Source organism: Crotalus tigris, unplaced genomic scaffold (assembly GCF_016545835.1).
Source record: "Crotalus tigris isolate CLP2741 ecotype Arizona unplaced genomic scaffold, ASM1654583v1 scf7180000017940.1788314, whole genome shotgun sequence".
Classification (NCBI taxonomy): Eukaryota; Metazoa; Chordata; class Lepidosauria; order Squamata; family Viperidae; genus Crotalus; species Crotalus tigris.
Genome location: NW_024096732.1, coordinates 1,475,314 through 1,489,078, shown reverse-complemented (window position 1 = coordinate 1,489,078; position 13,765 = coordinate 1,475,314). Strand labels below are relative to the sequence as shown.

The following is a 13,765-nucleotide window of genomic DNA, read 5'->3' as shown; positions in this document are numbered from 1 at the left end:
CCGCCTTGCTTAGCAACAGACATTTTGGCCTCAGTGGTGGTCGTAAAATGAGGACCACCTGTATTTGCAATCCTGGAGACCTCTCTTGGGCTTCCTTGGGTGGACCAATGAAATCTACCCTGCTCCACTTTGCGCCAGATTTGACCACCTTCTTAGGAGACAGATTTCATCCCGAGAAGCTGAAACCGATGCAGATTTGATAACAGGAACCACGAATCGCTTCTCCCCCCAGCAGCAAACAGATTCGCTCAGCACTTCTCCAGGAAAACAGAAAAAAAAAAATACAAAATACAAAATCTGTTCCACTTCTTCAGTGCTGCCAAACCCACGCAAATGTGAAAGTCAGCAGCGATAAGGATATTTATTTATAGGTCTGATGGTGCATTTTGTAGACGTGACCCTGCGCAGAAAAAATGCAGACACCCCCCCCCCCTTTCCTGGCAGCAGCTCCTATTCAGTGAAGGGGCTGGAAAGTGCGCAATGCACCCTTCGTGTTTGGGGAATCTGCTGGCATGATTAAAACCATGGAATTGTCTCATCCTGTGAAAATTTGGGGGAAACGTGTAATGCTCAGTGACCCCTTCCGAAACCAAGGAGTGGGGAACATAGTGCTTTTTTTTCTTCCCAATTCTCCCCCCTCCCCATATAGAAAGACCTCTGTTTTAATCTCCACCATCTCCAGGTTAGACAGGCTCCAGTTATAAATCTGGAAGCGTCACTGTGGGACAGTGTGACCTTCCTGATCATCTGAGCCCACAGGCTGACTCAGTTAAAAACAATTTCCTAAGCTTGCACATTTCCAGCAATGTTGGAAAAGGATCTGCTCTAGACCTCAACTCTGATGCAATTCGCTGAGCCTTCTTAAAACTGAAATTCAGAATAGTCTCGGAAAAAGTTTCATTTTTACAAGTCAGATCTCTCCTAATACAGAAAAAAATCTTGCATGAAAGCCCTTTGGCTGTTGGGCTACTTGCTAAACAGCTCTTAAAGGACAACTTGGAAATGCTCAATGTAACAGACTAATGTGTAAAATGGGGGTCTGTTAAATCAGAAGGCCCGTTAAAAGAGAATTTAATCTATTATTTGGAACAGCACCTCAAACACAAAGTCCAAACGCAGCTCCCAAGTAGAAACAAAGTTAATTGTGTTCTTTGTTGTTGTTGTTGTTGTTTTAATCAAATTGGTCAATTTAGCCATCTCTGCTAATTCCATCATCTTTGGCATTGTGGGAAACAAATTGCCCTTCCGTTTTTGTTTCTCCATAAAGTATTCTTGCTGCCATCAACATACATAACATCTCTCTCTGTATCTTTGGCACTCTAGCTATGGATCAAATAAAGTTATTTCACCCCTTGAAAAAGCACAAAGAAAGGTTTGGCCCATCCAACTTGAAGACTACTAAAAGTGAACTCAATTAAATCTCACATCCCACTAACATTATGAAACCTACTTATCACTCTGCGGTGCCATCATTCCTCTTAATAGCCTGCCAATGCTAGAAAAAAATCTGTTTTCAGAGGAACTAAACTGCACCCCCAGAAGATAAAGCAGAAGGAGCAAAAGTTGATCAACTTTTCTTTTCTTTCGAAAAAGTGAGAAACCCACCAACCTTTCTTACAACTGGAAAGAGCCACGAGGCCCTGATGCAAACTTGGCTGGTCCTAGAACAAGAATTCCAAATTCAATATTTCATTTTAAGGTGGGTTTTTTTTAAAAATCATGCAAAGCTTCATAAAACTGCAAGGCCGAATAGGGAGCAATTGGGTGGTTTGAGTAACTGAGAAGCATTAAAAAAAAAAAAAAACACCATTTCCATTCAGAGAGATTATTCTGTAAAAGTAGGCAACTGTCCTCCTGAGACTAAACAAGGTTTTGGCTGATCTTTAATAGGTGTGTATTTCTTTTCTTTTTTTTTTTTCAAGTTATAGTCTTCTTTTCTCCCTGATCAATTTAGATACCCAGAATTTTTACCAACATATGGTGAGAAGATTCTAGAGAAGTTCATTTCTGCCGGGGAAAAAAAACGGGATTTTCCCCAATCAAAGATATTAAAGCACAAGCAACTTTTTTAAAAAATGATAAACATCCCATTCAGTTGATTGATGTTAGATTATCAGGGCGCGTGTTTGAACAGGAAAATGAAGTTGGCTTAAAAGTTATTGGATCAGGAGTTTTTTCTCTCTACAACTTTCAAAATCTCTCCCCTGAAAGACATAGAAGCATGAAGTTGTGGAGTTGGATGGATCCCCAAAGGTTATCTAGTCCAGCCCTCTATAAATCAGTAAGAGTCTCTAAGTAGCTAACCAGTCTCCTGAAGAGAACTGATTAATTGTTCTCACTGCCAGGAAATTTCTCCTTAGTTCCAGGTTGGGTCTCTATGTTCAAAAATTACTCAGCAGGTATCAGCTAAGGTGGGAAGCTAGGTAGAAGTGAAAAGAACGCCACCTGGAGATCTCAACAGTAGGAAAAAGTAACCCAGGATGCTGAAAAACATTGGGAAGAAAAGTGCTTCCAAAGCACTGCCAAAAACATCAACATGAACGTGTCTGCATAATCCCCAGGAAGCAAGTATGATTTTTATTTTTTAAAAAAATCATTTCTTCATCCTTTTTAAATCTTTCAGATGCCAAGATAACCTTAACCGCCTTGTGAACTCCGAGTCACACCAGGGCAATGTGCTCTGGCTAAGACCCAACACAACAATGTTATGTTTGCTTTTTCAGTTATCCCACTGGGTTGAAATTATCTGTAACTCAAACCCAGCGTCTTAACTACCCACATAATAAAGAGGCAAGAAGAACACTGCCAGCTATGCAAATGAAAGGGGCTTGTGTGTTTGTGTGTGTGTGTGTGTGTGTGTATGTATGTGTGTGCTGACTATACTTTGTGCGTTTGGAGCACAAGCAGCCTGTGCATAGGTAGGAAAGCCCAACCCTAGCACTACATCCCTGAGAAACAGGCAGAGAATCGAACGTGGTTCTCTGTGGTTGTTGCTGAACTGCGAAGCAAACCACAATTCAAAGATTTCGGACGCAGTCCAGATCCCCCTGGAGAAGAGGACACGGCTGCCAAAAATGAGACACACAAACCAGGGTCGAACGGAGCAGGAGAACCAGAGTCAAACCACAAGGCCCAAGCTTGGCTTGGGCAACTGTTTGGAGAATCAATTTGGAAAAACAGATCCGCCTCTTCACCCGTGAATTAAAGAGAAACCAAAGTCAAAAGTTCAGCTCCGTGCAAAGCCCAGGACGGGTTGAACCATCTTCCCGTGGCTACAGAGGCCAGCAAAAGCTGAGAAAGGGGCGGAAAGAAGGCCTGTTGAACACCAGAAAATCTTGTTTTTCGAGCCCCTTAAGGATCTGGGTGGAAATGTATTTGTCAATCAAGGAAAAACTCAACCAACATCAACAAACGTCAGGATCTGCCTGTTTGCAAAAGGGCTCCCCACATTCAGCTTTAAAACAATCATGGTTTGCTTGCAAAGCGCTGTCTCACATCATGCTACACCCACAAACTTGGTTTACAAACCACGATGCCCTAAACCAAGCAGGCCAATCCAGGTCAAGCAAAACGATTCACTGAAGCAGGATGCTTCAGCCAAGCCATTAATCTGCTCTCCCACCTTCTTCTCTCTCTAAGGCAGTCTGAGAGGCCAGACACCTTCCCATTACCAAAATATTTTAATTAACCAGCCCAAAATTCAATTTTCCAACTCTTAAGATCCCGAAGCCCCATTCTCTGCCATCCTTCCCACCACCAACCCTGATTTCAGCCGACTTGAGTTAATTTAGTTAAAAGCTAAAAAAAAAAAAAAAAAAAAAAGCAGAATTAACTTCCTAAGTCTAGGAAGAGGTGAGAGAAGTAAATAAATGTATAAATTAAATAAATAAATAAGGGAAATGTGTCTGGAGCCAAACTAATCACCCAGCTGATGAAATGATTACTAAGTAGCTCAAATATTTTATTTACAGGCTTGCAAGGAAAGCAAATTAAACCCTAATCAGAAGCAATTCAATACGCAGATCACACTAACGCTTATTGTGGTCGCTTTCATGTGTCATGCGAATCCCACGTTTGTGGTTTGCAAACTGGGGTTTAGCCTCTCCAAAACTTCCTTTTTCTTATTTATTCAGATTTATTTTCTTAGATTTTTTTCCCCCTAATAACCAGAGACCAGATTTTCTTATTCTCCTTCTCATTTTCCCTCAAGCCAACCATGGGAAGCATCTGAAAGCTACTTAAAAAGACCAGCTATGGTCACAACAACCTATCAAGCTATTGTTTTTGTTAACTACAGTTGTTAAATGACTTTGGGTTGAACCACGGTTTAAACATCACAACAACGTGCAGTGCCCAGCTTACATATCGTGATATGCCACAAACAAGCGTCACAGCCTCATTCTCTTTCACACCTGCTCTGGGTAACACAAAAAATCGAACAGTGTGATAGTTGTTATGTACAAACAGGTAGTCCTCGACTTACGGCCAAAAATTGGGAACCAAGTTTCCATTGCTGAGCAAGGCAATTGTTAAGTGGATTGCGCCAACTTTATGATGCTTTTTGACATGGTTTTGATCATGTGACCCTGGGGATGCTGCAACAGTCACAAGTGCGAAAAACAGCCCTAAGTCATTTTTTTTCAGTGCTGTTGCAACTTCAAATCGTCGTAAGTGGAGGACTACTTGAATTTTCAGTCTTAAAGGCTCAGCCGCCTCCCTCCCCCATGCAAATTCAACTGACCAGGTTAAGCCTGCTGTGCGAACCCAGCCCCCTGCTGAAAACAAACCAGAACTCTTACCATGCTCCAGAAAGACGTTGCAATGGGTCCCTCCTTGCTTGGAGGCTTCCTTCTTCACCCCACCCTTGATAAAGTGCAGGGCGGGAAGACTTGGCCTCCGTTGGTCGCCCACGACTTTTCCAGGTTGCTGACCCATAGATTTCCTCCCACGCACGCGACACACCACGGCCTTCCGAAGGGACAGGAAACTCCACGTTGCGTTCCAAGTACCACCCTTTAAATGAAAACACACGCTTTTCTGTCTTTCCCTCCTTCAGCCCTGCGTCAATTTGTGAAGTTCCACTGGGTCACCAGGGCTGGATGGCTCCTTCTTCGCAGCTTTCCTGTCGTAAGGTGAGGTCATCCGACTGCAAAGACTCAGACCAAGAAATGCCCCATTTTTCTTGCATAGCCCAGGTCAAACCCCCAAATCTCTTGGGCTTCAAGTATTATTATTCCAGCTGAATCAACAGAGTCCAAGAACTGTAATTTTTTGTCCTTCAACAGCCCCCCATAAAAGTTCCCAAATTGCCATCCATAGCAGGAGTGCAAGGAAAAGGGAATGTTCCAGTATTATTTAGTCCGATGCAAATCCTTATGAATCCCGTAGTCCTTCCGTTGCTGTTGCTTCTGCTCCTTCGATTCTGCTCTTTGGAGGTTCCTATGAAGGTAAAATGACAACTGGTGTGGATGGGGGGCATTTTAAGGACCAAACCGTGAAGAAGCAGCGATATCTGCGGATAAATTCAATAAACACAGCCACAGTCAGATGCTCTGAAAAGCAAAACATTTGTAAGTCCTTGAAGGAAGAATGAAGTTGGTCCGAAGAGACGGAAAGTGAAAGAGATGGAAGAAAGAGTTGCATGGGGGGGGGAGGTCATCTCAGGTCAATGCTGTCAGGTTGTCCTCAAAGGCAGGTGTTTGGGGGGGTCTCTCGAGCAAGATGGGGGCCCAGCATCCATTCAGAAGCAGCAGGAGGACCCAGGCAAACTTGGAGCCTCTGAGGAGGACGTCTGAAGGGCCCCCTTTGAATTATGCTGTGGGAGGTTACAGCAAAACAGGATAGAAAAAAGTGGGAGGGGAAGGAAAGGAAAGGAAAGGGAATGTGGAGAAAACTAAAAGGAAGAAAAATGTGTCAGAGGGTGAAATCAGAAAATTAGGGACCAGGGGAAGGAATTATGAAGGGAAAATAGGAAGGAGGGAGGGAAGGAAGGTCTGAGGAAGTAATAAAAGAAAAAAGTGAAAGGAAAGGAAAAGAAAGGTTAATGAAACGGTGGTCAGGAAGGAAGGATGAAGGGAAGGGAAGACGAAGGGAAGAAGGAGAAAAGAGGAAGGAAGGAGCTGACGAGGGAAAGAGAAGGAAGGAGAGAAAGAGAAAAAAGAATGAAAGAAAGGAGGGAGGGAGGGAGAAGAAGGGAAGGAAAACGGGAGCTCCGGAGGGCGGCGAGGCCAGCAGAAGAGCCGAGGGTCCCGGGGGCAGCTGGGGCTGCGGCGGGGGGCGGCCGGGGGGGCTCAGCGGGGTCCGGCCGGCTCTCCGGCCTAGGCAGCGGCGGCCATGGCTGAGGAGGGCCGGCGGGAGGGCGAGGGCGGCGCCCGGCAGCAGCAGCAGCAGCGGGAGGAGGAGCAGCCCGGCCAGCCAGCCAGCCGGCGCACGCGAGTGGGTGGCCGGGGCCCGCGAGCCCATCCTCCCCTGCCGCGCGAAAGGCAGCTCCCATGCTCCGCCGCTGCAAGGAGTGTACCCATCATCCCCCGCTGGGGCACCCCCGCCCCTCCTCTTTGCCTCGACTGCGTTGGACTACAAGCTCCATCGTCCACAGGGCTGGGCGAGGGCTCCCATCCTCACTGCCCTCCTCGCCCAGTGGCGTGTCCAGCTTTAGCACCACCACCCCCCAACCCCTTCTCTTTAGAATACAATAGAGCTGGGCTGGTAGGGTTTATCTAGTGAGCCTTGGACTACAACCACCATCATCCACAGGGCTGAGCAAAGAATCCTCCAAAGCCTTTTCCCAACCTCATTTGTCGTGTTGGGCTCTGGCCTATCATCCTCTGCCAGGGATCCCCGGGGGCCCAGGGATCTCTTAAAGAAGCGATTTCTATTTTATTTAATTTTTAATTAAAAGCAAACTCCTAAATCTGTTAATAAACCATCAATAATAATAAAAAGACATAAGAAACTAATGTATCTTCAGTTGTTTTTTATTTTGAAGTCCTGGCTTAACTGTAGCAAGAGTGGATACTAAAATTGTATAATAAACAAGCTTAAAAATGTGAGAATCCCTAGGAAACTAATGTATCCTTTGCCAGTTTTTGTTTTGAAGTCCTGATGCAACAGTTAAGAAAACCTACAAAACCCTTTAAAAATAGAAACAATAGAATTGTGGAGAATTGCACCTTGAAACAAACTCGAATTTTATTTTTTTCCTGGAATTTTCATCCAGAAGGAAATAAAAACAGCTTTTTTTCCCCTTACGCAAGATTGATTCAAGTTGACTTCTGATGACAACCTTGAAAATATAAATCTCTGTTTTCTTGGCAAGGTTTCAGAAGGGGCTTGCCATTGCCTCCTTCCTAAAGGGCTGAGAGAGAGCTGGCCCAAGCTCACCCAGTTGGGCTTTGCGTCTGAAGCAGGATTAGAACCCAGAATCTCTGGATTTCTAACTTGGTGCTCTGAAACCATAGAAAGGGATTTGAAAAAGGGATTTTCAAACCCTATTTAACTTAACCACTCATTGCTTCAATAGGAGCTGATGTAGAAGCAGCACCAAAAAAATGTGACTTGACACTGGTCTTCAGGCTTATGACTGTCACGGCATCCCCATGGTCGCGTGATCAAAATTTGGGCACTTGCAACTTCACGTGTATTTTACGTGATCGCGATCTTCCCAGCCAGCTTCTTCCGACAAGCCGAATCAATGGGGGGAGGCTGGATTTTTTTAAAAAATGGCAAAAAAAAGGTCATAAAATCAGGCACCCACAAGCACCTTGCTTAGCGGTGGAAATTGCGCGTCCAGTTGTGGCTTAAGTCGACAACTACTTGCATTCCAATTTTGCTCCTGAGAATAATCCGACAGAAAAAAATTAACAGATTCCTCTTTGGCGGTTGAGGGTTTGGTTTTTTTTTCCTTCCAAAGTTTATTGAATCTTTTTTTCACACATCGCTACAAACAGGAATCTCGGCATCTCCCAAACCTGGAGAAACTTTGAAAGCGACTACAAAATCCGATGACTTCGTTGGACCAAATTCCACAACTCCTGGGATGACATGAGGAAATATATTGAGAATTCTCCTTCCCTCGTACAAAGAACTGAGCCAAGGGGACACAGTTCAGAACTTGGTTTCACTCCGAATTAAACGCAGCTCTTCTTTGCAGCAACCCAGAAGTTCAACCCAGGCAAAGTTGCAAACGCAGCAATTCCAGCTTTTTGCCCCCAAAACAGAGGACTATTCTCTCAAGTGGCCGAACCAAGGATGTAAAATAGACATTTAAAAGATTGTTATTTCTTTATTCAACAAGTTTATATAGCTTCCCAACTTACTCAGGCAGCTTGTAACATTTTTTTTTTTAATTAAGACAAACAGTTTAAAGAGGAGATGTAAATTACACAGGGATTGGAGATGGGTGGTTCCTTTTTTTAATATCAGGTTCTTGTTTCTGCTAATGAACAGTTTTGTGCCAAAGAAATCTCTTCCTTGTGCAATTATGGATTTTCAACCGATACGAAACTTCAAAATCAAGCATTTCTCAGGCTAGGGACAAATACTGGAGCAAAGTTCCAGAAAGTAGGAATAAAAAAACCTCAGAATTTACAGAGATGCTGTTTGAGGAAAAGAAAGATGAAAATTATATGAGTTCTTCCTTGCTCTTCCTTCCTTATATGAGCTTTTGATGTTATTCACAGAAAGGGAGAAGATGGACCGACAAAAGGACCACAGCTCCTTGTGGTCTACAACAGGGGTCCCCAAGGCCCGAGCCATGGCCCTTCCCTCTCCTCCCCCCACGCTTGGCCGCCAAGCTGGAAATGAGGTTGGGGACCACTCATCTTCTGCTGCTGCTTCCTCTCAGCTCTGGAATTTCTAAGAGGTTCTGTACCAAAAACAGAGAGCAAAATCAGAATGGATGGATGGATGGATGGATGGATGGATGGATGGATGGTAGATGGAAGGAATGGGAAATAAGGAGAGAGGGAAGTGAGATAGAGGGGGAAGAAAGGTGAAGGAGGCAAGGAAGGATAGAGATGGAAGGAGAGGTGGGAGATGAGAAAAAGGAAGGAAGGAAGGAAGGAAGGAAGGAAGGAAGGAAGGAAGGAAGGAAGGAAGGAAGGAAGGAAGGAAGGAAGGAAGGAAGGAAGGAAGGAATCCTGGCCACTCCTCACCACTCCTTTGCTGCCATCATCCTTCCAGTTCCAGAAGCCTCTGACGTGTCTCCAACACAATCTCCTCCACCACTTCTGGTTTGAGAAGGTCTTTGATCTGCAAGAAAGGAGGAGAAATCCAGATAAAGGTCTGAAGCCCCCTTGCTAACTTGAGTTCCTCCTGGACCACTCTGGGCACCCTGTCTGCAAATTGCCACGGCTGAAAAACTCGGCTTCCGAAGACCGCCCCAAATATTGCCAAGGGGTTGGACCTGAAGCCCAACTGTGTCTTGCATAACCTCCGGGACCCTTCAAACCCCGGGGCAGACCTGGTGCCCAAGCCCACCAGAGATGCCAAATGGAAAAGAGAGGCGCTACCTGGTGAGGGAGAGAAGCTTCGTAGCAGTACAGGATGCTCGTGTCGTACAAGGTCATCTTCTGGGACACCAGAGCCACGATACAATTTCGGAGGCGGGAGATGACCTCACGGTCAGGCAGGGGCACCGGCTGGACAGACAGACACCCAATCTTAGCAGCTTCGGGCTTGGTCCCTATGCATAGTCCTTGGCCTATGACCATTCATTTTGCAACCGTTCAAAGTTATGACAGTGCTGAAAAAGTCCAGCCCTTGCTCCTCCCTCCCTCCCTCCCTCCCTTTCCTTCCTTCCTTCCTTCCTCCCTGCCTTCCTCCCTCCCTTCTTCTATCTTCTTTCCTTCTTGCTTTCTTATCTATTTATCACACTTCCTAACCACTCATCAAAATCAGAGAGAAGCTCTGGGCAGCGTACCATTTAATCAATTAAATTAATCATTAAAAAAAACATTCTAAAATTACAAAAGAGTCTTCCAAGATGGAGAGCTTAGCAGTGGTTAATGCAGGTGGGAGGGGGGATTTCACAGGGCCAACCAGCTCCATGGTTGCGTGGGCCCTCCACGCACGGTCCCCCAGGCAGGTTTGACCCCTTTGCAGAAGGCCAAGCACTTGGGGCCCCCCCAAAGTTTTGAAATCTCTTCCATCACGGTTTCCCCAAGCCTTCAACTCACCTCCAGGTTAGCCACAAAGCCCCCAGCCTCGTCTTCTTTCTGCTCAGGGGTGGGGTAAATCCAGATGAAGCCGTTGTTGCCAAGAATGATGGAGGCCCCGCACGGCAAGTCGTGGAAGTGAGTTTTCTGACGCTTCACCAGGGACGGGGAGACCTGGACCAGGACCCCCTGACCAAGCTGGAAAGAGAAAGGAGGCCAGGAGGAATAAAGGTGATGGTTAGCAGGTTGGAAAAATACAGCATGGACCTTGTGGGAAACCTCAATCACAGCAAGAGGCAATACTTTGCTTAAAAGCTGCAGAGAACTGAATAACTTTCTCCCCTCTTTTACGTCCAAATATGAAGTATAAGCCAATTCTGATAAAAAACACTTCATTCTGATATAAGAAAAAAACAACAACACACATTTCCAAAGCATCCTGTCACCTCATAAATATTCCATGTTGTACGGAGAATTGCTGAAGAATAGAAATTGTTTTTGGGTAGTCTTGACTTCAGCTCTGCCTCCTGTTTCTCAAACTTCACAATTTCTGGAGGCAAGTTATTCCACTGATTAGAACAATGAATCGGTGGAACAGCCCGCCTCCAGAAGTTGTGAATGCTCCAACACTGGACGTTTTTTAGAGACTGGGACAACCATGTCTGAAATGGTATAGGGTTTCCTGCCTGAGCAGGGGGTTGAACTAGAAGATCTCCAAGGTCCCTTCCAACTCTGTCATTCCTGTTCCCCATTACAGATAGAAGAGCACTTTCAATGCATTAAGAAAAATTAAAAGTAGCTCACCTTTCCATATTTGAGACTTCGAGTGTGCAATGAGACTGCCCCGTCAGAAAACACCGCTTGGACTTCGGCCTGCCAGGGGCATTTAAGAAAACAAAACCACAGTGGGCTTCCCTGCATTTCCACCCCCGATAAATACAAAAGGACCCGGGGTCAGGAATAAGAGGAATAAGATTGTCTGAATTCACACTCCGTTATCTTGGGTTTTAGCAAGCTACACAAACCCAGTTTGACTGATTAGTTTAGGAGGCCAGGAAACAAGGCTTTAACACAAGTCAATCCTAAAAAGGTTCTGCAGTCAACATGGCAATCTGCAGGAGGGATGGAACACAGGCCCCATCATCCCCGGAGTATGGGTAATGGTGCTCCATCAGCAATGGGGTCCGAACAAGACTGCGCTAACAATTCTTAGGGATTTTCTTTTAACTTCCCAAAAAGGATACGCTGACAAGGTCTCCTTCTTGGAGAAAATCTCTCATAGCTAATTCATCTTCTGCTGATCGGCGTCTCTGGAGAATAAAAACAAATGGAACTGAATTATTTGGCCAAGTGTGATTAGACATACAAGGAATTTGTCTCCAATGCAGAAGCTCTCAGTGTACATGTAAAAAAGCAACAGAATGCAGGTATTCCTCAAACTTACGATTCATTTAGTGACCATTTAACAGCACTGAAAAAAGTGATATGACTTTCACGTAACAAAAAAAAAAATGGGGGGGGGGCAATTGTGTTCAGAAGTCAAGGACTACCTCTAATCAGAGTAAAAAAAAAACCAAATAATCAGAGTTAAAAAAAATATAAATTACCCATTTCTTAATGAAAAGAACATTTCTAACTGTTTGAAGATACTCACCAACTCTCCACCTGGAAGATTCATGGAAGACAGCAACAGCACAGATTCTAGTCTAGAATTGGTTTCCACCTTCCATCGTTTCTGCTGAACCTAACATATTTTATAGATAGATATATATGTAAATAAATCCAAACTTCTTCAAAATGCTGTCCCGCCAATGAGCTGAAAGAGAAAATATTTGGCAAGCCCTGGACATGTCCTAAACCACACCATTCCTCAGCAGACATCATTTTAGGAGCTTTAATTCTATATTTTACATTCCTAACAAATTGTTCCAGTGGACAAGCCAAAACAATAGCAAATATTTTCAAGATGGCGCTTTCTAAAAAAAAAATACAAGTTCAGAAGTTCCATGAGGAAAAAAAATTACAGGATTCTTCCTGTTCTGCATATTTCTGGGAAGGGAGGAAGGAGCATATGTTTAAATCAAAATGTTACCTCTGTAATTCTCCCAACCACGATGTCTCCAACTTCACCATTGTACCTGCCAGGAAGATCAAAAAGAAATATTATTCGGATTCAGTAACTCTCCAGCTAAAGATAGAATGTGTAACCTTAGGCTGTAATAAAGATGCTAATCTTTAAAGATCCCGTGAGATTATGGGTTACTTTTCAATCAGAGGTGAGAACTATAACAAAGAAAAACTCAGATCCACGATAATCCAGCAGACGCATCAAAGCCCTCGGTTGAGAGTGATGAATTCTGATTTAAAGGCTTCGCTCCAGGTTTCTCAACTCAGTAACCTTTAAAATGCCTGGATTTCAGCCAGCATTCCCCAGCCAGCCTGGCTATCAATGTATCATATATCACCAGACTGGCTGGGGAATTCTGGGGGCTGAAGTCCAATCCTCCACAGCGTGCCTTGCTTACCATTCCCAGGATCATATATATCTCGAAGGCCAATTCTTTCCTCACCTGGCTTTTAATGCTTTGACACACACCAGTTTGTTCACCCTCTCGACAACTCCAGCCACGGAAGCCACCAGCTTCTCATCCCCGAGGTAGGTTCCGTGGCCCCTGGCGAAGCAAAAGGAAAAGGAAGATTAAAAGGGGTGAGGAGGGAAATTGAGAAAAATGAGAAATGGGGGGGGGAAAAAACTACATTGTTTTGGGACAGAGACCTAGGCAGACAGATTGATTGCAGGCAGTCCTCGACTTACAACAGCTCATTTAGTGACAACGGCATTGACAAAAAGCGGCTTATGATTATTAAAGGAGAATATTTGTAGCTTCCATCCGTGGAAGGGGGGGGTGGGCACGTGAAGGCCACAGCTAGGCCCAAGGGGGCTCCTCAGCCTGGTCCCCATTGGAGCCCCCCCCCGGTACACCCGCCCTCACCGCATGTATCCCGGGTCCGTGGTGATGGTATCCCCGGGGGCCACCAAATCCCGGTCCCCGCCGCTGCTGTGAGGCAAGTTGGACGCTAAACGCTTCCTCACCGCGGGCAGCCTGAAGTCCACCGCCGCCATCTTGGCTGACGGCGCATTGCGCAGGCGCAGAAAGTGCGCGCGGCCTCTGTGGCCGCTATGTCTATTCCGGGCAGGTCCTAGAGGAAAGGGGTTGGGAGCGCAGAAGAAATACTTCCGGCTTCCCTTTGCGGTGCATTTCTCTTTTGCAAAAGAAAAAAGAAAAAAAAGCCACTCTTCTCGCCATGGGCAGCTTGGATGGAGTTAGGGACACGCTGAACCCCCCCTCCCGCCTCAGCACCCTCTGCAGGATTTCCCGAGAATGCAAAGGCTGCGCTCAGCACTCCCCCGACAGAGAGGATGTTGCAAAGAGAATAACTGGCGGAAGGGAGCTTAGAGGTCTTCTAGTCCAACCCCCTGCTCAAATAGAAGACCTATTACATATCAGACAAATGGCTGTCCAAGCTGCAGGCACCCGCCCCCTCCTCACATTGCAACCAAGATCCATTAGAGCACTCCCCTCTTCCTTCGAAAGTGCCCCTGAGCATGG

At 45.3% G+C, this 13,765-nt stretch overlaps 2 protein-coding genes across 4 annotated transcripts in view; both read right to left on the bottom strand.

Moving 5' to 3' along the window:
* Positions 1–6,012, bottom strand: part of ABL1 (ABL proto-oncogene 1, non-receptor tyrosine kinase) — a 44,142-nt gene extending 38,130 nt beyond the window's left edge. Inside the window, exon 1 of one of the 2 annotated variants that reach the window (XM_039345163.1) lies at positions 4,800–6,012. In XM_039345163.1, the coding sequence (XP_039201097.1) occupies positions 4,800–4,935 (136 nt within the window). In that variant the 5' untranslated portion in view covers positions 4,936–6,012. The remainder of the gene's footprint in view (positions 1–4,799) is intronic. The other variant, XM_039345162.1, reaches the window with a different exon arrangement.
* Positions 6,013–8,261: 2,249 nt separating this feature from the next.
* EXOSC2 (exosome component 2) lies at positions 8,262–13,345 on the bottom strand. 2 transcript variants are annotated; one of them, XM_039345166.1, is made up of 10 exons: positions 13,249–13,345; positions 12,725–12,826; positions 12,247–12,292; positions 11,809–11,898; positions 11,399–11,464; positions 10,959–11,027; positions 10,176–10,352; positions 9,510–9,638; positions 9,153–9,249; positions 8,262–8,863 (listed from the first exon to the last, which is right to left on the bottom strand). In XM_039345166.1, the coding sequence occupies exons 1-9, from the start codon at positions 13,293–13,295 to the stop codon at positions 9,169–9,171; spliced, it is 807 nt and encodes a 268-aa protein (XP_039201100.1). In that variant the 5' UTR covers positions 13,296–13,345; the 3' UTR covers positions 8,262–8,863; positions 9,153–9,168. The 2 variants fall into 2 exon arrangements, with proteins under 2 accessions (XP_039201100.1, XP_039201099.1); XM_039345165.1 differs by having other exon boundaries at positions 13,148–13,309.
* Positions 13,346–13,765: the final 420 nt, after the last annotated feature.

Coding starts and splice junctions, on each gene's coding strand:
- EXOSC2 (XM_039345165.1), bottom strand. CDS start 13,278: ATGGCGGCGGTGGACTTCAGGCTGCCCGCGGTGAGGAAGCGTTTAGCG. Junction 11,465..11,808: donor ATCTTCCAGGTGGAGAGTTG/GTGAGTATCTTC, acceptor TTTATTCTCCAG/AGACGCCGATCAGCAGAAGA. Junction 11,028..11,398: donor AAGAAGGAGACCTTGTCAGC/GTATCCTTTTTG, acceptor TGCCCCTGGCAG/GCCGAAGTCCAAGCGGTGTT.